This window comes from Drosophila elegans, unplaced genomic scaffold (assembly GCF_018152505.1).
Source record: "Drosophila elegans isolate 14027-0461.03 unplaced genomic scaffold, ASM1815250v1 contig_520, whole genome shotgun sequence".
Lineage (NCBI taxonomy): Eukaryota > Metazoa > Arthropoda > Insecta > Diptera > Drosophilidae > Drosophila > Drosophila elegans.
In genome coordinates this window covers 3,764,429-3,786,590 of record NW_024545903.1, presented here as the reverse complement: position 1 = coordinate 3,786,590, position 22,162 = coordinate 3,764,429, and the positions used below count along the sequence as shown (strand labels likewise).

The 22,162-nt window shown below is 37.6% G+C and overlaps 1 protein-coding gene across 4 annotated transcripts in view; it reads right to left on the bottom strand.

The window, feature by feature from the left end:
- The window catches only part of LOC108145355 (metabotropic glutamate receptor 2), a 94,583-nt gene that overhangs the window by 11,532 nt on the left and 60,889 nt on the right, over positions 1-22,162 (bottom strand). For 3 of the 4 annotated variants that reach the window (XM_017270745.2, XM_017270746.2, XM_041709866.1), the window contains 3 exons: positions 4,722-4,864; positions 2,259-2,429; positions 1,565-1,709 (listed from right to left, as the gene is read on the bottom strand). In XM_017270745.2, the coding sequence (XP_017126234.1) occupies positions 1,565-1,709; positions 2,259-2,429; positions 4,722-4,864 (459 nt within the window). Of the gene's footprint in view, positions 1-1,564; positions 1,710-2,258; positions 2,430-4,721; positions 4,865-8,564; positions 9,831-22,162 lie in introns of those variants that run through there. The other variant, XM_017270747.2, reaches the window with a different exon arrangement.

Sequence of the window (22,162 nt, the reverse complement as noted above, 5' to 3'; positions counted from 1 at the left end):
CGGCTACTCGAAGACAAAGGAACGGAATCTTAATCAAAGGCAGCGGCGGCAAAAGCAGGAAATCTTGTCGATACTCTTGTGAAGTGAGGGACATTTTCCTTGGATTTTCACTCTGCCTTAGACTGCCACTCAAACGACTTCTTCGTGTGGTTGTATAAACTAGTCAAGTACCCTGTGTGTGCTTAGAAGGGGGTATCAAATTAAATTAGTGAGCCCGTTCTGTTGGATACTTATGCAGATTAATGGGGAAACTTTAAGTTCTAAAACGAGTAGGAACCTGCCATGTACTCCGTAAATCCCATCAACTCAGGCACAAGTGCGATAAAAAGGAAAAACATGTCGGCTTCCTCCACCCACATTCCATTTGGCCCCGATCCGAGGTGACACATGTGTGGGCTTCCTGACAAGCGTAAAGTTCACCCTCGACGGCAGTTACCAGCCGCAGTTACGGATCCGTCGGAGCATCATTTTTCAGAGACCCAACTCGATGCCGAACACGAACCCTCGATATGCAAAATTAAACAACTGATGCCAAAGAAAATACTTTGTCAAGTTGATTAATCGTTACGAGGGAGCGAACAGTAAACGGCGTCAAATCACAAATCACAATAAATAATGATGGCCGAGGAACCCTTTTCGTGGGTAGGCCCTTGCTTCACGACTCCTGATGGCACATTTATGTAAATCAAATATTGTTTGCCAGACAAAAGTCAATTGTTATTGGTCGGCCCCCGTGTGCTTTTTATTGGCGGGCACGACCCTGCCTTCCATCACCCCTCTACGGTGCTGATTAATGATGGGCACTAAAGGTTTAGGCGGTAATTATTTTTAATATATTTCTTTACAGTATCTGTAACTGACAGTTGATTAATATTTGGCAAGGGATTACAAAACAAAAAGTCTAAAGTTGAATTGATTGACAAACTCCGCCTCTCAGGGCGTATAATTAACAGTGAACAGCGGAGAAAATCGTTTCCATTTAAATTAAGCTTGAAAAAACGTTCCGAATAATTTTGTTTTTATTTTTTTGTTTTTGTTTTTATGATTTAATTGCCTTGCCAGGCCAGAAAAATGGTGTTATTCTCCCAACTTCACGATTGTCAAGCACTTTTATTGAACAATGGCAAGGGGTTTTACTCTCGATCATAACAAATTTACACATTTTTTCCGCCACCACAATATTGGCTGATCATTTTGTCTACTTTTGGAGAGCTATCTCCCAATTTGTTTGTCACCAACTTTTTCAGTTTGCTGTGGCATGAACTTTTTAAGTTGCCGCTGGGATAAATGGAACAAAGGCGGGACGGCGAGGGATTTTTAAAAATATTTTCATTTAATTTGCACAATTTCCGGGGCTCGCGACACCCACCCGAAAACCCATAGTTCACGACTGCGGACCGCATTCATTTGGGCGTTGCGAAACGCTTCTCCTTTCGCATTTGGGATGCGTACTTCTTTGACATTTTCATTTAAAATAGGAATTTAACTGCCAGACTTCAGTTGCTTTTCCGGTTTGAAATTTACTTTACCCTTCTCCTTTCTCCCTTCTCAATTTTTTGCATACCTCGGGCCCGCGGCTTCGTCAACAGCTTCTGCACGATATTATCGTACGCGATGTCCTCGGCCACTCCCGAATCCTTCACCAGCTTCTCCTTGATGGCAATACAAATGTTGTGCCTTGCCAAGAGCTCCTCCAGTTCCTCGAAAGCCTGTTTGGGGGGTAAGAACCATTTTAATGTTGGGTGAGCAATAAAAAACCATATGCAGTGATGGGAAAGGTAAACTTGTTTGTACACGTTGGTACCATGCATTCACTTAAAATGTAAACCACTTACACAAAAGTCGAATTATCATAAAACACAAAGCCATTTACGATAGTGTACACTTTGCACTTTCTAAACACATATTTATGTCATTTAAAAGGTACCGTTGCCATTGTAATTTGTGTTGTATTGGACCACAATAACTATTTTTGGTCAAAAATAATGAGTTAATTATTAATTAACATCCTTGGTTTCAGTTTTAAATTACTTAAAAATTGCTGTAATTATTATGAATGAAATCGTTGAGTCAAAAATATTTAAAGAAGTATTTATTCACATGTAAAATTATCTAAAGGTAAGTTGTTTTTTCAAGGAACGCAGAAATACATTTGTCAGACCTGCTTCAGTATTTCTTAAGCTACTTAACTGAACTACTGACTTATCCCCTTGATTGTTATTCTTTATCAAAGAGCTCGGTAACAGTGGAGTACCCACCTTGATACCGTAATTGCTTTCCTCGTAGATAATTGAGACGTAGCTCCAGCCCATCCGCATGACAATCTCGACCATGGCCTTCACCTGGTAGTGATCCGAGGGAATAGTGCGGGAAAAGTACTCGAACCGCTGTTTGTTGCTCAGCTCGGGGCTGGTCGAGAAGTAGGATACCTGGTAAAAAAAACAGAGAGATGAGGGGGTTTTCGTTTTTCTTCTGAAGCACAAATATTTTTCCTGAAAAGCTGTAGCGTTGACTCCGTAAAACAGCTCACAGAGGAATGAATATAGTTGCGGGTGTGTTTTTCTATGTAACAACCATTTTCACTTTAAGGTTTACGCATTTAATGTTCATGTTATTTCTCACTTGCTCTTGGCCGTATGTTTTGTAAACACTTTGGTAAGCTTCTTTACCAGCATGAACACATCCATATTTTCCCCCCTTTAAGCTCTTTTTGAGAAACCACAAACAATGCAGCAGTCGAAAGAAAACATTGCATGGCATTACTTTGCAAAAATCATCTGCTTGGACTGCAGCTGCAAAAGGCCAACTGGGATAACTTGGTTAAAGCACGGAAACCAATTTCACGCACACATTAACCCACCGGTTTGGAAATGGATTCACCCACATGCATTCTGGCGAAGAAATGTGTGCAGTCCTAATGTAAAGACGTCGTTGGCGAGTCAAGTCAACGGCAAGTGCTTAATGAACTACTTGGTTTGTAACGAAGTGTCATTACCATTAGTCAACAGTTTTCCACTTAAGTGTTTGATTACTTGTCAAGTGCTCATGTTAAAGTACTAGAAATGTACTGACTATTAACACAATATTTGTGCCCAATTTAGTTGATGATTTACAAATTCTCAATGTTAAATTGAAACAAGTACTTATTGAACGGTGTAAGGCAAAAGACAAATCTTCAATTTAAAGTTGTAATTTAAGGCTAAGATAAACGTTTGAATAAATAAATAGTTCATGTCCTCTTAAAACACTCAAGTTGATCCTTTAATCCGTTTAAGTTTATTCCAAAAAGTGTTAATACTCAAGATGAATACACTGGTTTACAAATTTAAGTTGATGAAATCCTCCAGTGATCGAACCTTGTTTTTTCAGTGCAGAACTTTTTTTTTCAAGTACAAAAAACGTATTTCACCTGTTTTTATGCCAATTTTATTTTTTATCTCTAGTTCTGCTTAACCGATTTTCCATACATGTTTTAAGTATATAAATAAATGCATTAGCTTTGGTAACTTTACCAAAATAATTTAAGAAGCAAGTTGGTATGAGGATGTACTCTTAATTGCTTAATTAAAACAAGTAAAATATGGCTTTTTAGATTAAGATAAGCCTTTAAATACTGGCTATGCCAACTTTTAATTCAAATTTGGCCATTATTCATATGTTGTTGTTGTCTATATATTGAAATGCAACCAATTTCCGCTGGGCCAAATTAAACTGTCTAAGCCGCTATCGACCGCAATTTCAATAGCAGAACACGAAAAATTCTTTGGAAAATAACTTTTATACAGGCCCTGGAATCCTGGTGCACAAGCAAAATGTAATCAAATGTTTATGGCTGATTTATGAGCTCTCTTCGGGGACGCCAGGCTGGGCCTGCATACATCTGCTGCTGCTCCTCCGTGTGCGTTTTATGGCATCCAGTACACATGGACCAAGGATCTGGCAATTGGCTTCTTTGGCGCTCGTCGCGCATTGACTTTTGGCTCCGGCTCACGTAGTTGCAACTGCAGCACCGGCCACTTAATCTCCCTTAACTTCGAGCACGTGATTTAAAAACTACTAGTTTGTTTCCTGCTGTAAAGCTAATGACAGCTTGTAACATTTCTTTCTTCGCCTTTATGGGCAACCCAAAAAAATTGGAAGAATTGATTAGAATTTCTTGAATACCCTGAACATTTGTTAAACTGCAGTTATTTAACTTAACAATTTCATGGTCTATTTATCATCATATTTTTTTCGTTTCTGCTACTTATGCTGTACATTCTACAAATAAATCAAATTTATCGTATTTTTCTTTTCCACTCCCATTTGGAAATTACAAATAATCCTGAATTAGAAAATGTAGTTTTGTGTTTGTTTGATTTCTGAGTGTCCCTACATCAAAGAAACTTACTGTGTGCCAGGGGCTACTGTTTGGCTATATAGTATGTGAAAGCGCTGAACTTTGATATGCTTGTTGGCCTGCAGGATTCGACGAATTTAGTAGCACGTGCAGGCACTTCGGAGAAAGGAACCATTACAAAAGTTACCATGTGGCTTCTGGGAAATTTTAATTACGAAAAACAGAAAACTTTTGTTGGTCAAACTAGCAAACATCTGTAGCTGCGAGCGAAAGTAAAATTTGAACTAGAAACAAAACTGACTTCGCTATTGTGAAGTGACCTTCTGGTTTCGCATGTTCGGTTATGTGTAGCAATAGTTTCAGATCCACCATAGAAACTCACCTGGGGAATTCGAAATAGCCGCAGTAAATTGGCAACTTGTATTGATGTGACCGAGGAGGCGGCGCCGACCACCCCCGAAATGACCTTCCGCACTTGCGTCTTGTTGCAATGATATTCCGCATCGTCAATATTGCTGATGGATCCTGAAAATAACAAAGACAAACCCGAGTTGAGGTGAACCGTATCTAGCACTTTTCATACAAATAAAAATGTTTTTAAGCTGGCAATGATAAATAAAAATGTTTTTAAGCTGGCAATGATATATTTTCATGAAAATTGCATTATGCACTTGATATGACAATAACAAAAGCCAATTTTGCCAAAAGCATTTCGTGAGAATCCATGAATTCACAATAATTTTACAGTTAAATTTGGTCTTTTATGGGAATTCATAGCTAAGAAAAAAAAAATAAAAACTATTCAAAAATTAACAATAATTATAAGTCTACTATCTATTAAAAACAAAGAACAAATAAAAAATATAGTTGAAGTTAAATGTTGAGCTTAGAGACTTTAAACTTTAAACTTTAAACTTCAAACTTAAACTGCTGCAAGAAAGTTTTCCTTTCAAAATCTTGAAGGTAAAATATTACCGCAGTACCCAAAATTGGTAGACGTGTTGCCACTGTTAGAAAAGGTTTCAACTTTAGTGTTGAGGTGCCGTTTTTATAAAGAGGAAACAGTTATAGGTTGACAAATTAATGTTGCACTTTATTATACCCTTGCAGAGGGTATTATAATTTCAGTCAGAAGTTTGCAACGCAGTGAAGGAGACGTTTCCGACCCTATAAAGTATATATATTCTTGATCAGCATCACTAGTAGAGTCGATCTAGCCATGTCCGTCTGTCCGTCCGTCTGTCCGTCTGTCCGTCCGTCTGTCCGTCTGTCCGTCTGTCCGTCTGTCCGTCCGTTTATATGCGAACTAGTCTCTCAGTTTTAAAGCTATCTGCATGAAACTTTCCCAAAAGTTGTCTTTCTATTGCAGGTAGTATATAAGTCGGAACGAGCCGGATCGGACGACTATAGCATATAGCTCCCATAGGAACAATCGGAATAATAAATGAAAAAAAATTATAACTTTGCTGTTTTTTAATTTTTTGTTTAGTTCTTCGACATATAGCAATGGTTAAATATTTCAGAATTATGGTTTAAATTTCATCAAAATCGGACGACTATAGCATATAGCTCCCATAGGAACAATCGGAAAAATAATTGAAAAAAAATTGTAACTTTGCTGTTTTTTAATTTTTTGTTTAGTTCTTCGACGTATAGCAATGGGTAAATATTTCAGAATTATGGTTAAAATTTCATCAAAATCGGACGACTATAGCATATAGCTCCCATAGGAACAATCGGAAAAATAAATGAAAAAAAATTATAACTTTGCTGTTTTTTAATTTTTTTTTAGTTCTTCGACATATAGCAATGGTTAAATATTTTAGAATTATGGTTTAAATTACATCAAAATCGGACGACTATATCATATAGCTCCCATACAAATAATAAAAATATATAAAAGAACAATCAAATAATTAAGCTGCAAATCGTCATAGCTTCAATGTTTTTAAACATATACGCAAGTAAATCATAATTTTAATGTTTTCAAAAATATTTAATTCTTGCGATAGCTGCAAGGGTATATGAACTTCGGCTTGCCGAAGTTTGCTTTCTTTCTTGTTTAATTTAAAATTTTTAATTGCTGCTGGGTCTCTGGCGTGATCTCAATTACTTCGATGTTTATAAGTGGTGCCGTATTTGTCTTTGGCCGATTTATATAAACTTTTGCGGTATACTTAATTATTTATATTACGGCGGTAACATTTAGTTAAATTAAACGTTGGGATAAAACTCTGCAGGGAAGATTTTCATTCAGAACTTTTAAAGGAAAATTATTAACACTATACCCAAGACAACTTACCAAATTGGTGGGCGTATTGCCACGCCCACCAATATTAAGTGCTGACAGCTGCGCTTAAGTGCAAATTAATTAACTCTTCGGTCTGGATAGCCATACTCGTTCATACCATCGATGCCAAAATAGATTATTATTAACCAAAAAATACGGAAACGGGAACGGGGACAAGGGATGACTGTGCGGTACAGTGAGGCATAGACAGAGTAACCGACCGAGGCAGGCCGGCATCGGCATCGGAAGCGGTATAGTTTACGGCCTGCCTAATCCTGTCAATATAATTCAGTGACTTGGAAAATTATATTTTTCATACGTCATACGCAACAAAGAGCGAGATGGGAATGCGGTTGGGGAAACGAGAGAGCGATAGAGATAGAGAAGCACAGCACGTTGCTCAAATAAATCCTTGCCGCGCACATAAATAATGAAATTATGGAGATTAGAAAGTGTTCAGGGACGATGACAAGGATGCTGGCTCTGTGCCCAATTGATTATGGATCGTTGGCTGTGTGTGTTTATGTGTGTGTGTGTGTGTTTGTGTGTTTGTGTTTTGTGTGTGCGCTAGTCTGAGTGTGTGCGCCTCTTTGTTTGGCCCGATAAAAGTAATAAGCGGCATTTTATGTGTCCTTGATCTTCCCTCGAATACTCCTCCTTCGGACAAACTCCATAAGCCTCGCCGTTTTGTCTTAAGGGAATTATGCATATTCAGTTGGCAAGTGAGCTACAATCTTTGGTCGGGAAATCCCATAATTTATTTATTAATTTGGAAACTAATGAATTCTTTGACGCCAGCTTAGTAAAAGTTTTTCCTACTCTGCTTGTGGATGTATTTTATACTACCAAAAAAGAGGTAAGTTACACTTACTTACTTACACTTAGACATCGAAAATGTTTATGCTCTGATTTGCTGCGTTGCTGAATAATGACTCTATTTCGAACGTATGCAATACATGAAGCATAAATCCTGAAGATACCGCAATGTAATTTCGGTTATCATTTGCCTGAATAAATACGCAATCTGGATCCATCCGCTGTTTCCACAACGCAACAAATGCGGTATTGCAACTAAAACTAAAAATCCAACAGAAACTACTTTTTCTCACAACGAAGCCCACATATAGTAAGTTGCAAAACCCGAGGCAAACACAATTTGCATATAAATACCAACATCAACATGGGCTGTTTCACGTGGCGAATGCGCAATGTGTACGCTGAGCAGCACATCAGCGGCAAACTGATTCAAAATGACCTTAAAAGCATTAGGAAAATTATTCATAAATATCCAATTAACTAAGCCAATTGCATTTTCAATCAATTTTTCTCAAGTTAATGTGAGGTATTTATCTTAACATTAGGGTTTGTTTTATTATGATTTTTTTAATAACAAATTAAGAATTAAGCTCGCATAGGATAACCCAACAACAATTTCTTTGTTTTTTTATTTATGTACATTTATTATATTTTAATGAGTATCCTTTTCCTTTGTAGGAATGAGATAATTGTATGCAAATTGCAGTGGGATTGCATATATAGTGGAAGTGGTTTAAAGAATGCTGTTTTTTCTATTGTGCCATTGTTGCACACGGAGGTTTTTATCGATGTGGTTTGGGTTGTTACAGTTGGTGTGACCAAGTTATATATATTTATTTAAATCTGAGCATGTCTTTTGATGTTGGCTTTGTTAGAAATGTTAATAATAGGGAGATTATGTTAATAACCTACCTCCTTTAAAATTTAAATGAAATTAAAACAAAATGATTCAATAATGTTCGTTCTAAACTATTATGAACTTAATTTTGGCCATCTAAATAAAAGGTATAAATGGCACATAATGTCCCTATGAATTTGTAGCAGCCTGTTAACAATTATTTTAGAAATAACTTGTTTTTATTTGTACAATGACCACACGAAGTCCCACAAACTACTAACCTTTGATAAAGTCCACGGCCATTTCGAGGCCATACGAGTCCTTGTCGCAGTCGTCCAGGATGTGGGCGCCGAGGGTGATATTCGGCAGCAACTGCTCACGGTTTATCCTGTCGATTGTGAAGAGCATGGCCTCGAGGGCCTGGATGCCGCCCTGCGGCATGATGGGGCCGCAGGTGATGCTGTCCTCGCGCGAGTGGACCATCATCAGGCCGCCCAGGATCACGTCGCCCTCCACGATGGCCTCCCGCTTGACGGGCCAGTGCCTCTGCGGCTGGGTGGCGTACAGTCGATCCGTCTGGAAGCTCAGCGAATCCGGCAGAGATCTCAGGTGCTTCCCACTCCCATTCAAGGTTAGGATGCCCGGGGGCAAGTGGCGGCCGCGATGACGGCCGGAACGAGGGGATGCCAGGTCAATATTGGCATACCGCTGGTAGTCCTCCACATCGAAATGGTCGTAGGACAGCCCTTCGTTCGAGCGAGTTGGATGTGGATGCCTGCCATCCGGCAATGGATCATCGTTGGCGTAATCCGGCGACTGCAAGTGATTCACCCACTGACGCCAGTGTTTGCCCAGCTGCTGCTGCCGCTGCTCCAGTTGCAGAATCTCGTAATGGCTCTGTCTGTGCTTCCGGCCGTGATACTTCCCCCGGTGATGATGCTGACGATGATGGAGGTGCTCGCAGCCAGCATGATTGCCATAGCTATTGCCATTTCCATTGCCGCTGCGACTGCCATGATGACGTGGTGCCACCTCCTCGGCCGCCAGCAGAATGTCGCCCACCACCACCTGGCTTTCGGCTCGAAGGATGTGACAGGTGGGCATAACAACCAGGACCAGCAGCACACAAATTTGCACAAACCATTTGCTGTCGCAGATTGCTTTCATATTGGCTGGCCTTGGCTATGTTTTTCAGCGTAATATATTTGCGTGTTTGCACGATGCAACGCTTTTATTGGAATATGCGCGGATATGGGTTGGATAGCCCACGGCGGATTAGCTCGCTGTTCAATTGCTGGTCGCGAAATGTGGCAAGCATTTTGGGCTTTGTTTTCGTTGTTTGCTCACAGTTTAAGGCTTTTTTTACGCTTTTGCATTTTGATTGTCTGTCTGTCTGCATGGGCAAATGGCGCGATTCCGAAATAATTACGAATTTCCAATAAATATTTGCAATATGTCGACCCGGGTTAAATTCAGTTCACAAAACTATTGCTCGCAAAGCTTTCATGTTTAAATATAGTTTTTATAATTGGCGTTATAGAAGGAAACTAAACATTTATGATATTGACAGTTAAAATATTTTTAATTGGTTCTAAATCGTTAAATTTTAAATTTGTCGTGAAATCGAATTATTGCTTTATCTTATTTATACGATTGGAGTGTTTGGTTATTTAATTTATATGATTGAAGTATTTGGTAATATCACACAGCACAGCAAATTAAAAATTGTATTTGTTCACAGAGACATTTTTTTGCTTAAATTTTTTTTAGTTTGTATGGTCAATCATGAAATAATGAAATTGTCACGACTGGTTTTCATTAATTGAGAGGAAAACCGAAACCCCCAAAAGGTTTTCGAACCCCCAAGCTTATAGCTGACAACCTACACCGAATACTGGTCTTCAGTGGGCGTGGCCCCGGGGCACTTGCCCATAAAAATGATTGCCCTGAGGTAAATTAAATTTGCATAAAATTTTACCCGCTGCCGCCACAAGCCGAGGGAAAATGCGAGTAAATGCAAGAAAGCCTTTGCCGTGGGTAGAGGAAAAAGAAGCAAAAAGGCGGGTTTGCCGGAGGATTGGCAACGGTAATTAATCAAATTGTTGTCGTCGTAATGAGCTTGTCGGTGGACCCAGTCCCATGCCTCCAAGCCTGTCACCCACCCAACTTTCGCCCACTGTCACTTCCACTTTTACCCGCCCCACTAATCAACAAACGCGTTAACGCCACTTCCGACAAGGCCTGCAGTTGGAGTTTACAATATTACTTATCATCAGTATAATCAGCGGCATTATCAAGGTAACCCGGAATGACACTGGAGGTCTGTGGGTAGTCGGGCGGTTCGATGGGTGGCTTAGCCTCAATTCTCAATGTCTCTCACTGTCGGGGAGTCGTGGGGCACCACCCGCCTTGCAGCATCTGCGCCGCTGGCTGTCGGGACGCATCGAATAATGAGATTGCGTTAAACAAATGGAGCTTTCCCTTTTTATTGTACGCAATAGACACCGGAGGCTGCTAACACGCTCGTAATTTATTTTGATTACACTTGTCGCTCCTCTGTCAGTGTCTCTCATCCGGCAATCGCTTCCCTTGTGATTCGGGCATAACGACTTTTTCGGTTTGGTTGTTTACTTAACTACTACTATCAGCAATTAATTTGAAAGCACAATATCTTGATTAGTGGTAGCCAACGTCTTAATTTTCTTCATAATACAACATTTTATTTTTACAAACTGTCGACGGTCGAACAAGACAAACTTTGATCTTAATGACTTATGGTTTTTCTAAAATTCGTTTAATTAATTATTCTAAAAATGATTTTTTATATTAGTTGTTAGCAAACTAAGGCATGATTATGCTAAAGATTATCTTCAATTTAGTTTCCCTATACCAACCTTCAACGATTTTCTCTAATTTTGGTTGAAGAGTTAAATATTGCAAAGAATATTTTACTGTCCAAGTTCTTGTCACACAATTAGACTTCAAGAACCCTTGTTTTATAAATATAGAGTCGTTAAATATTTTTTCATAAATTCCTGAATATCACTCAAAACGGCTTGAAGTTTTCCCTGCAAACATTCTTAGAAACTACCTACTTGGAATTTAAATCAAGATTTTTTTCTTCGTATCGAATCATGGTGATTTCAGCGAAGGGCACGTAATATTCCTCTTTTGCTGAAACATTTTTTGCTTAACGAACCCTGCCTCTGGCTGTCAGTGACACTTGTCTCAACGTGTTTTGTTGGACAATGTTCAGACCAAGGCATTAGGAGGAGCGATCCCAACCCAAACCATAACATCCCAACTCTACAGCATTCGAACCCATTTTTTCCGTGGGCCAACCCAACGCCCACTTCGCTTTGTCATTGTCTTATTTTGCATTTTGTATGGGGGACTTTGATTTGATTGAGCATTTTGTTCGTTCGCCTTGTCCCTTTTGCTGATTTGAATTTTCGTTAAATTTTGCTTTTGCTGTCGCTGAAATATTGAATATAATACCAGTTGGGCTTTAAGGGCAGCAGACGATATCAATCTGTTGGCTTTTCCCACTCATTCCCGTTCGGTCTGTTGTGCAAATTGATTTTCATCGAAGAGATTTACGGTCGCATGAAATTGACGATTCGCCGAGTATTTGTGTCAATTCGACCTATAAAGCGTGGTATATATAACTCTACCATAAGTTAAGATAAAACAGAATATACCTTTTCATACTTGAGAGTAATGAAACTGCCTTTGCTTTCACATGCAATTATCGATGACCACTTGAAGTAAAATACACTTGGATCGCTTTGTATCCTTTACGAATGGTTATACTGAAAAGCAGGCAACGGTTTTTTTTTTAAATATCAAAGGAAGCACTTCAGTTGAAAGCAAATACTTCAGTTCAAACGTTAAATAACGAGCCTATTCAAAAATACTTTGTATCTATTAGCTTGGTAATCAGCACTCAGAAAACACTCAGCACAAGCTCATGATTTAGTTTAGTTTCGAGTCGGTAGTGAGTGGTATTTTAATGCTTTAAACTTAATCCACCTCAATTCCTTTTAATTTCACATCTCATTTGCTGTCACTTTCCTGACAGCCACCGAATTGCGTCATTTGCATAAATTCCTGGGCCAAACAATAAAGCAAATTTCGCATCAAATAACATTCAATCACCTGCCACACACTCCCCAAGTCGGCACCTGAGCACCCTGAGCTGCAGCTAATGTCCTGGCCCCAGGATCAGGCGTCGCCTTCAATTTGCAGGCAGAAACACAAAATGAACAGTAACACATGTAGGCGGCCAGAAGTATGCCACTCGCACCCAAAATATGAATAATTCGGGGAGCGAGACATGCAAATGTCTACATCTCCTTATCCAACGTGAGTTACAAATGCGAGTCTGTGATAAATTTCGTTCACATGCCAAAAAACACGGAAAGTTGTCAGCCGAGGGAACGAGGGAACGAGGCGTCAGGTAGCTGGTAATCACGACATTTCAAATTCCATATGCAGATATTGCGCCGACGAATTTGTGACCGTTGTGTGAATACAATTTTTTAATTTCATTATCGCGCAAATGTATTACGGGCAATAACATTCAGACCCTGGGGTAGGCCCAAAGTTATGAAATTGGTCATGTCTGTGGTGAGTGATCAATCAGATGACTTCTGCTGGCCCATTTTGTATTCACTGCACACAGCATTCCATGGAACACACAAACAAAAATTTATACAAATTTTATTCAATGTGTAAAAACATTTTCGTGACTTAAATAAATACCAAAGAAATGGCAGCAGTATATTTTAAGCACGAGTTCCAAAAGATAACATTCTATTTTCATTGCATACTTTTGGACACCTTTTAAAACCATTTCAAACCCATTAGATTTCTTTAAAAGTATTAAAAAACATCTTTTTGGGAGCGCACTTTAAAAACCAATACTGCATTTTTATAATTTGTTGTTATCATTATATAAATTCATTTTTGTCCTGTGTAGTAGAACAAAATCAATGGCTTTTTCGTACGTTTTTCCCTTTAATTTCGGTTCTGTTTGTCTGCGTGCCTAGATTGGATAAATAGAGGTCTCCGGGGGAGAAGGGCGTCAAACACATGAAATCAATTACATTTCTCTAATGTAGGCACATCTGCCCTTTACCATTCTCTCTGGTCTAAAAGGGGCTTTGTCTTGAGTTTCCTTTTGCCCTGGGCCTTCAGCAGCCTGCCTGATTTTCCTTATTTTCCGCACAGACGGGGTGAAATCTCAGGTATTTGCGACCTAATAAAGTTTGCCTTAAAGTATTTGGCATAAAACTTGGTCTGCGTGGGCCAGGGATATTTGTTTTGATATTAGTGGGTCCTAAGCATGCATGACATGCCTTCCATCCAGCCTATTCATATTTGCTTAGTTCAGCTGTCTGGCCTCGCCAACAATGTACAGTTGGCAACAATGTAAGCAATTTCGATTCCCCGTTTCGCTTGGCTCGTATCAATAATTTTCTAGGTTTTATTGTTATTTGCGAGTATTTTTATGTGTTTGCCAAGACGAACCCGCCGCGCCTCGAAGCGTGTATATCCCGTTCCCAAGCCTTAAATTAGACTCAGTACTGAGGTAGTTGGATGACCCTAATAGGGGTGGCTGTCACAGGACTTGGCCTATTTGCCACCAATGGCAAATTAAATTCCATTTTAATGCCGAGCACCCAACTTATATTTGAGTAAAAATTAAGACCTGTTTGCCAATGAATTAATTGAATTAATTGGCATTAATAACATATCAGTTCGATGCCCTTAAGTGCGAAAAGCTTGTTTAATAACTACACTTGTTTTAAAACTGCCAAGCATTGTTGTTTATATGAATTTAATTGAGCTCCCATGACAATTGCAATTAAACAGTATAATAATAAAAAGCAATTAAATACTTTTCAAGGAGGGAAAAATCAGACAGTGGCACAAAAGAGCCGGAAATCTAACGGGGCCATTAAGTGAAATGTGGCGGAAGTTTCATATAAAAAAGCATTTATCCTGTCGCACACATACAAACACACGAACACACACTCGCTCTGAAAACATATGACGGTAAAAGGAAATCAACAGGCGATGCCATGTAGCAATTTAGCAGCAAATTGTTTTCTTCCACATGACAGTTGCAGACAAACCTCAAGCCTCAAGCTCAATCAAATGTCATGCAGACCAGGTCAGAGAGCCAAATCAAACAGAAACCTGCTGAATACAAATAGTTTGATGATGAAAAAAAACCAAAACCCCTCCAGTCACTTTGATCATTGCTTTGTGGCTTATATTTCCTCCATCATACAGAATTAAACTCAATTGAAATACGAGAACGCTTTCTATTTAGCTGTAATTAAATTCAGTGCGGCCGATAAACGCATTAGGCTAAGTAACGAAATGCGGCAGTAAAGTGAAAATTTTCATAATTAATTTTGTGACTATCTACTCGACTTCTCGTCCTAGTTCCACGAGTTCCCCCCTCTGGCATGTTTAAGCACACTTTGTATTGTTATTGTATTGTTAACACAGAGCCACAAACCTGGGGTCTCGGCCAAAACACCACGCCCAATGGCGCTGCATACGGGCTGTGAATTATTTACACGTTGGTTAGGGGAACCGCCATTACACCATTATGCATAGCATACTCCGGGACTACTAGTCGTATAAAATTCGGCTGAACCCTGGTCATTTAGCTAATTGAATTCCGTTACGCATAAATGACAAACAGCCCATTGTGGCCAATGAGTTTTCGTTTGTGACCCAAACAATATGAATTTAAGTGAAGATGGGCTGGAATCTATACAATTTCATGAATTTCTTTGACCGTAACAACTATTCATTTATTTGCGTAAGCAACAAATTTAACGCACTCACATAAGCTGAACAACGATTTTTCTAACACTCTTTACTTTACCAAATTAACATAAAAAGATTTTCAAAGTTCTCAAGTTTTATTGTTAGTTTTGTTGCTTTATTAAATTAAAACCTTATATACATTTTAACTTGTAAAACCTCTTTAAAATTTATTTGTTTTGGTAAGTACAAATTAAAAACAAGAAAGAAAGCAAACTTCGGCAAGCCGAAGTTCATATACCCTTGCAGCTATTGCAAGAATTAAACATTTTTGAAAACATTAAAATTATAATTTACTTTCGTATATGTTTAAAAACATTGAAGCTATGATGATTTGCAGCTCAATTATTTGATAGTTATTTTATATATTTTTATTATTTCTATGGGAGCTATATGATATAGACGTCCGATTTTGATTAAATTTAAACCAAAATTGTGAAATATTTAACCATTACTAAATGTCGAAGAACTAAACAAGAAATTAAAAAACAGCAAAGTTATAATTTTTTTTCATTTATTTTTCCGATTGTTCCTATGGGAGCTATATGCTATAGTCGTCCGATCCGGCTCGTTCCGACTTATATACTACCTGCAATAGAAAGACAACTTTTGGGAAAGTTTTATGCAGATAGCTTTAAAACTGAGAGACTAGTTTGCATATAAACGGACGGACAGACGGACATGGCTAGATCGACTCGCCTAGTGATGCTGATCAAGAATATATATACTTTATGAGTCGGAGATGTCTCCTTCACTGCGTTGCAAACTTCTGACTGAAATTATAATACCCTCTACAAGGGTATAAAAAAAACACGTTTTGCTGTTTCAAAGTGCTCTCGGCACTCAATTTGCGAATTAAATTGACCCCCAAAAATCATTGAATGACCACCTGAAAATCATGGGTGCAACTGCTTGATCTGGCTTGCACATTTCAATTTCCTTAGCATCATGGCCTTCGGAACTTTTCCTTGCTTATCAGAGAGGTTCACACTTCCTCCTGTAATTTCCGCACGATTGAGGGACGATGAGAAGTGTGACTGCAGGACATCGTTTGCACAAATGGTTGTGCACGGCGCTGTAAATAATCCACACCATGTTTGCTTGCCACTTGACAGGACGGAGATCCTTATGGCAACTCTGTAAGAACCAATATCAGCAAACATCCAGAAGGCAGCTGGCGAGGGCAGAATTACACTATATTGGTTCGAAAATCGAATGCTGACATGTCGACACAATGCGCTGAAATGCACTCAGGCAGCTGGAATTTATTTATCCATATGTATACAGATTTATGCAGTCGACGTCTGCCAGTCAACCCTTTATGGCATTTATTCAGGAAAATATGTGCAATTGATCTCGGCCATTTAAAAATAGCTTTAAATTGTAATGTTTACATAAAAATAGTTTTAAGGGATTGTAATTCTTACAATTTTAACAAACCTTATCAAAACAAAATTTATTAAATCAACTATTCAATCTTTGAGTATACATTTAGCTAAATTCTAAGGAATTTCAATCTGCTTAATATAATTCTAATTGAAAATATACTACACTCAAACTTGAAAGACAATCAAAAGACCAAAATTCGTTCACTATAACTTTTAAGATGTTGAACTGTAAAAATTAAACGCAGACGAGTTTAAGTCAATAATAAATAAATGAATAAATAAATAAATAAAATAATAAATATTTAATACTAATAATAAATAAATAAATAAAATATTTATTTTAGGAAAAACTGTTGTTTTTTAAGTAACTCATTAAACATATTTAAATTTTACTAACGATTGGAAGACTTACTTGACTAAATTTAGTTGGAGTACTAAGAAAGCTACTTTGCAAATATTAACACAAAATTAGATGTATAGTCATAAGAATGACTGTTTTGTATAGTTCTTTTCTTCTGTTTTTTAGGTGATTTGAGACTTGTCAAAAAAAAAAAAAGACAAAATCCGAAAAAGTCCTTTCGTTGTTACTTGGACAAAATTAGACGTATTGCCATAAGAGTGACTGTTTTGTATAGTTGGCGACCTATACTACCCATCCACAATCGGTTTAGAAAAATGCATTTTGTTTTGGTGGAAAAACAGATTTTTAAAAATCGATTTTTGAAGAAATTAATTTTATGACCAATTTTTGCATTTTTGATAAGGGGGGGGTCATCAATTTTTTCAAAAATTTGAAAATCTGAAAAATTGTTAACTGCGAATGCCATTTGATAGCCAATTTAATGACGAATTCAGCGATGTATGACATTCCAACATTTGACTATTACTTCTCAGTGTTTTGACAGAAAAGTTGATTTTTAATTAAAATAAATTGTTTCTATTTGCTAAAATTTTTCTACTCGGTTGCAGGATTTCTTTGTTTGGTAACAAAGAGGATTGTCGCAATTGCGTTATGCTCTTTCCGCTTTTTAACTGCTAGTGACAGCTTATAGAATTTTTATGAACTGCAAACCCACAGCATGTACAACAGAAGTTGGCCATGCTGAAAAAATAGTCAAAACCACTGTTCGTGCCGTTTAAATTTACGCGGCAGCCCAACATCCGTTTAAGGAAATTACAATTTGGCCCACGGCTAATCATTTACTCGAGTTGAGGGGGTCGAGCATGCACTCCGATTTCGCCCATCTGCACGTAAATCACAAAAAAATTGAGAATTTAAGAGCTCTCGACATGCAAACAGGATGCCTAAATGGTGCAACGAGCAAAAAAGCTGCCAGAAATGCAAATTGAAAACTACAAATGGTGGTAACAATATTTTATGGAGTTCACTGACCAAAGGCGACCAACTTTCGCTGAGCCTGGAGGCGTTCCCCTATGCCAAACTACAATTAAAGTAAGCCGAGATAACACTTTGCATAATACTATGTCGGCTTTGTAACGCGGGCTGAGATTATGAGACTAACTTTCGGAGTAAGCTCGGTTGAAATGACTTAAGGCCACACAAGTTGAGAACTTTGAAAGCCAAAAAGTTGCACATTCACGTAGATCGGCCACATTTACAAGATAAGAGCTTAATGGCTCATGAATATGCTGTAGTCATGTTGAAAATGTCTGATTTGGAGTTTTTACAGGCTATTTGAAACATCGCAAAACAAAATGCATGCTGTTAAAAACCAAAAAATATTATGGCACCAAAGAAATGAATTGGTTGTACAAAATATAATTTTCACACACGTATGTTAAGTGTCGTACTTTTTTTTTATGATATGCATATAATTTGACTTTTATGGTGTCGGACAATTTTGGGCTCGTGTCGACTCGTAAATAATTAGAGTTCAAGTTGGAGCTTTTGGATTTCGAAGGCGTCTGACAAGACACTTGAGTTGTCAATGCATTTTTTATGATTTTGAGTGTAAAACAAAATGAACTTTACTGCCGGCTTACGTGACGTATGTGTAACTTTTTGATGTCCCGGCTGTAAAGTGTAATGTCAAGTTGAGTGCCAAGCCAAATGCTTGAAAATTTGTTTAAATGCCGTACTTCTGATTGCAGCATTAAAGTCAAGGCAATCTAAATGCAAATGACCAAGTTCCGTAAAATATCACTCAATTTAAATCTCACAAAGTTAAAATAACACCTATCAAAAACATTAATCACTGCTCAGCTTGAACAAATGTTAAAAATTTGACGTTTAGATGAAAAAAAAAGGTGAGTATAAAATTAATATTACTTTCTCATCTGGAAAAATGTGGACAGCGGCAGCTGTGTTTACTTTTGCCAGCAAAAAGCTGCACGAGCAAAAACTTAATAATTCCCCAGGCGCACTGTGGGTCGGCGAAATAAGGCAAAAAACACGCTTCGGGGGTGTCACACAATTAAGTAAAATGCGCCAGGTGCTGCTGCCACTCAATTTGAATGTAAAATATAAATAAAACATTTTGATTTCCCCATTGAAATGTGAAAATTGCCAGTCGGTTGCAAAACAAATGATTAAACTTTAAAGATAAAATCAATTATGTAGCATTTTTATGAACCGATTCGCAGTTTACCCATCATCTCAAACAATTTGGCTTATAAGAGGAGGTATTTATAACTTTAGTCAAAAGCTTAAATCGCAGTAAACGAAAATTTTTTCGAAATTATAATTTCATCGCCTTTAAGCGTTTATGCATTCATTAAGGGATTTAGGAAATTCGGTTTTAATTTAATATATCATACTATATCACGCAGCTGCCATAAAACCAAACAAAAGAAAATTCGTTGATTTTTAGTATACATGTATTTAACTAAAGACTTGCAAAGATTTATTTTAACATTTTAATAATACACTACCACTTTCATAGAAATAATTGTTTCAAAGCATATATGCATAAAATTAAATAAAACTTAAAAATGAGTGTTTCATATTTTTAGGCCCATGTGTTATGATGTTTTTTATTTTCTTTAAGAAACAATATAAAACAACGCATTAAAAAAAAGCGGATTTAAATCCTTTTAAAGTTTAAAGATTATGCCTACGGCATTAAATCGATCCTGTCTTTTCGTGCGGGCTTTAATTATTCAGCCTGCACATAGGGTGAAAGTGCAATGAAAATGTTTTCTTTATGTTTTCAGCTTTTTTAATTAAAACTCATTTGCGCATTTGTGGGTGCTGTCGTTAAAAGTTACGTAAATGTAAGCGAATATGCAAAGGGGGAACGATTGGGACGTGGCCTTGCGCATTTATGCTCCACATTCAATAAAAATAAACTAAAACAACCAAAAAAAAATAAAACCGCACAGGCATATTAAGGGCCGAGGAAAATACACACGTGGAGCAATATCATTTAAAGTAATTCGAAATCGAAAGACAAAATTTTTATAAAATACGGAAAAATTGAAACTTCAAAGTGCCAGCTCATGCGTGCGTAGTCCTCCCTTATTATTTTTATGGCTGCCTGTCAAAGAGTCAAATTTGACATAATATTTGTTTGGGAAAGGATTCGACTAACTTATGGAAATAAAAGGCAGACGCATAAATTTCAATCCATCAAACACTGGGGAAGGTTGGGTTGAAAGATATATTTAGAGATGAAGTTGAAGAAGCTTGAGAAAGTGGGATCGACTAGGAATGAGAGGTTTCCTTCAAATTTGTAAATGGAACTAATTTAATTAAGTATAAATATCTTTTATTAAAATGTGGGGTTTTTAACTTTAATTTTTATAAGACATTGTGTCCTTTCTTTTTAAAATCTACATTTTAAGCTTTTGAAAACCATAATGAAAAGTATTATTTTAGATAAAGAACCCACATAAATAAATGGAAATACACTTTAACTGCTTCGAGTTCTCTGACTTATTTTCCCCAATCAAGCTGAAAGACTTCCCTCTGAGGAAGCTAACTGCTGCGTCATCACTTAAGATCGATATCGGAGAAAGATAAATTAGTATGCGCCGTGGCTGGCAGCATTTACGCTAACACCAAATTCAGCCACTAAAGCAGCCATAAAACAGCCTTCATAAAGCACTCAAAACCGCATGAGAAGCCTAGACGTGGTTTACCCACCGATATTTCCCCGGAGCCATCCTTCTGTTATCAACAGTCAATAAATAAAATCTCATTAAATTGAAGGCGCCGCAGGAGAGTGCAAAAGTGGAAGAGAACGAACGCTTTCCACACTGGCTACGGAGTAAAATTATAAAATTTCCATTTTATTGACATTTGAAATTGACTGATATCGGTGTGGAGAACTGAAAGGCATGCACGACTGCCGCTGCGGTTGAGTTTAAGTGTCTAAAGCGAGCCGAATGCGAATTTGTGGCAGGCGAAATGAAAGCCAGGAAGCAAAGGAAATACAGCGAAACGGGCAGAAAGGGAAACATGGCCCACGAGTCAATCAGGTTCGGAGCACAAAAAAAAATGGTTCAATAAAGTCAACACCCCTGGGAAGAGGATGGGGCGTGGCATGGCCCACGGCCAGCCAGCCAGACAGCCAGTCAGCCGGAGTTCAAACAAAAAGCGAAGGGAATATTCCTCGGCATCCAAATTACATTAACGCCGCTCCCAAGAAGACACATCCTGCGGCTCAAATGAGTGAGTCCCAAGTGTCGATGGCTGATAACAGCCGGAAGCCAAGTACAGAAGCCTCAACTACCACAGAGGCGAAAGCTCAAAAGACAAAGACTTTGGGGAAAACAATTTTCGCCAAATAAAAAAATGCATGAAAAATAAAAAACACGAGCAAGTGTACCCAAATTGGCTGAAAAGCAATTTTTTTGAGCGGAGGTGTGTCGCGTAGGCGTGGCTGACTTGATGGGTGACACATAAATTTAGACATTTCGCGGCGGGCGAAAGGGAAACTTTTAGCAATCAATAATTCAAATTTGGCTCTCGCAAAAACCAAACAAAAACAATGAAAAAAGTAAAACTCAAAACAATCTTGTTAATTTCCATCGGCCAGACAAGTGAAGTGAAAAAACTTTTATTTACGTGTGATACTCAAAGAATATGCGAGTGCTGAATAAAATTAGAATTAACATAAAACAAGAAAGAAAGCAAACTTCGGCAAGCCGAAGTTCATATACCCTTGCAGCTATTGCAAGAATTAAACATTTTTGAAAACATTAAAATTATAATTTACTTGCGTATATGTTTAAAAACATTGAAGCTATGATGATTTGCAGCTCAATTATTTGATAGGTCTTTTATATATTTTTATTGTTCCTATGGGAGCTATATGCTATAGTCGTCCGACTTTGATGAAACTTAAACCGTAAATTGGAAATATTTAACCATTACTAAATGTCGAAGAACTAAACAAAAAATTAAAAAACAGAAAAATTATAATTTATTTTCATTTATTTCTCCGATTGTTCCTATTGAAGCTATATGATATAGTCGTCCGACTTTGATGAAATTTAAACCGTTAATCGAAAATATTTAACTATTACTAAATGTCGAAGAACTAAACAAAAAACTAAAAAACAGAAAAGTTATAATTTTTTTTCATTTATTTTTCCGATTGTTCCTATGGGAGCTATATGCTATAGTCGTCCGATTTTGATAAAATTTAAACCGTAAATCGGAAATATTTAACCATTACTAA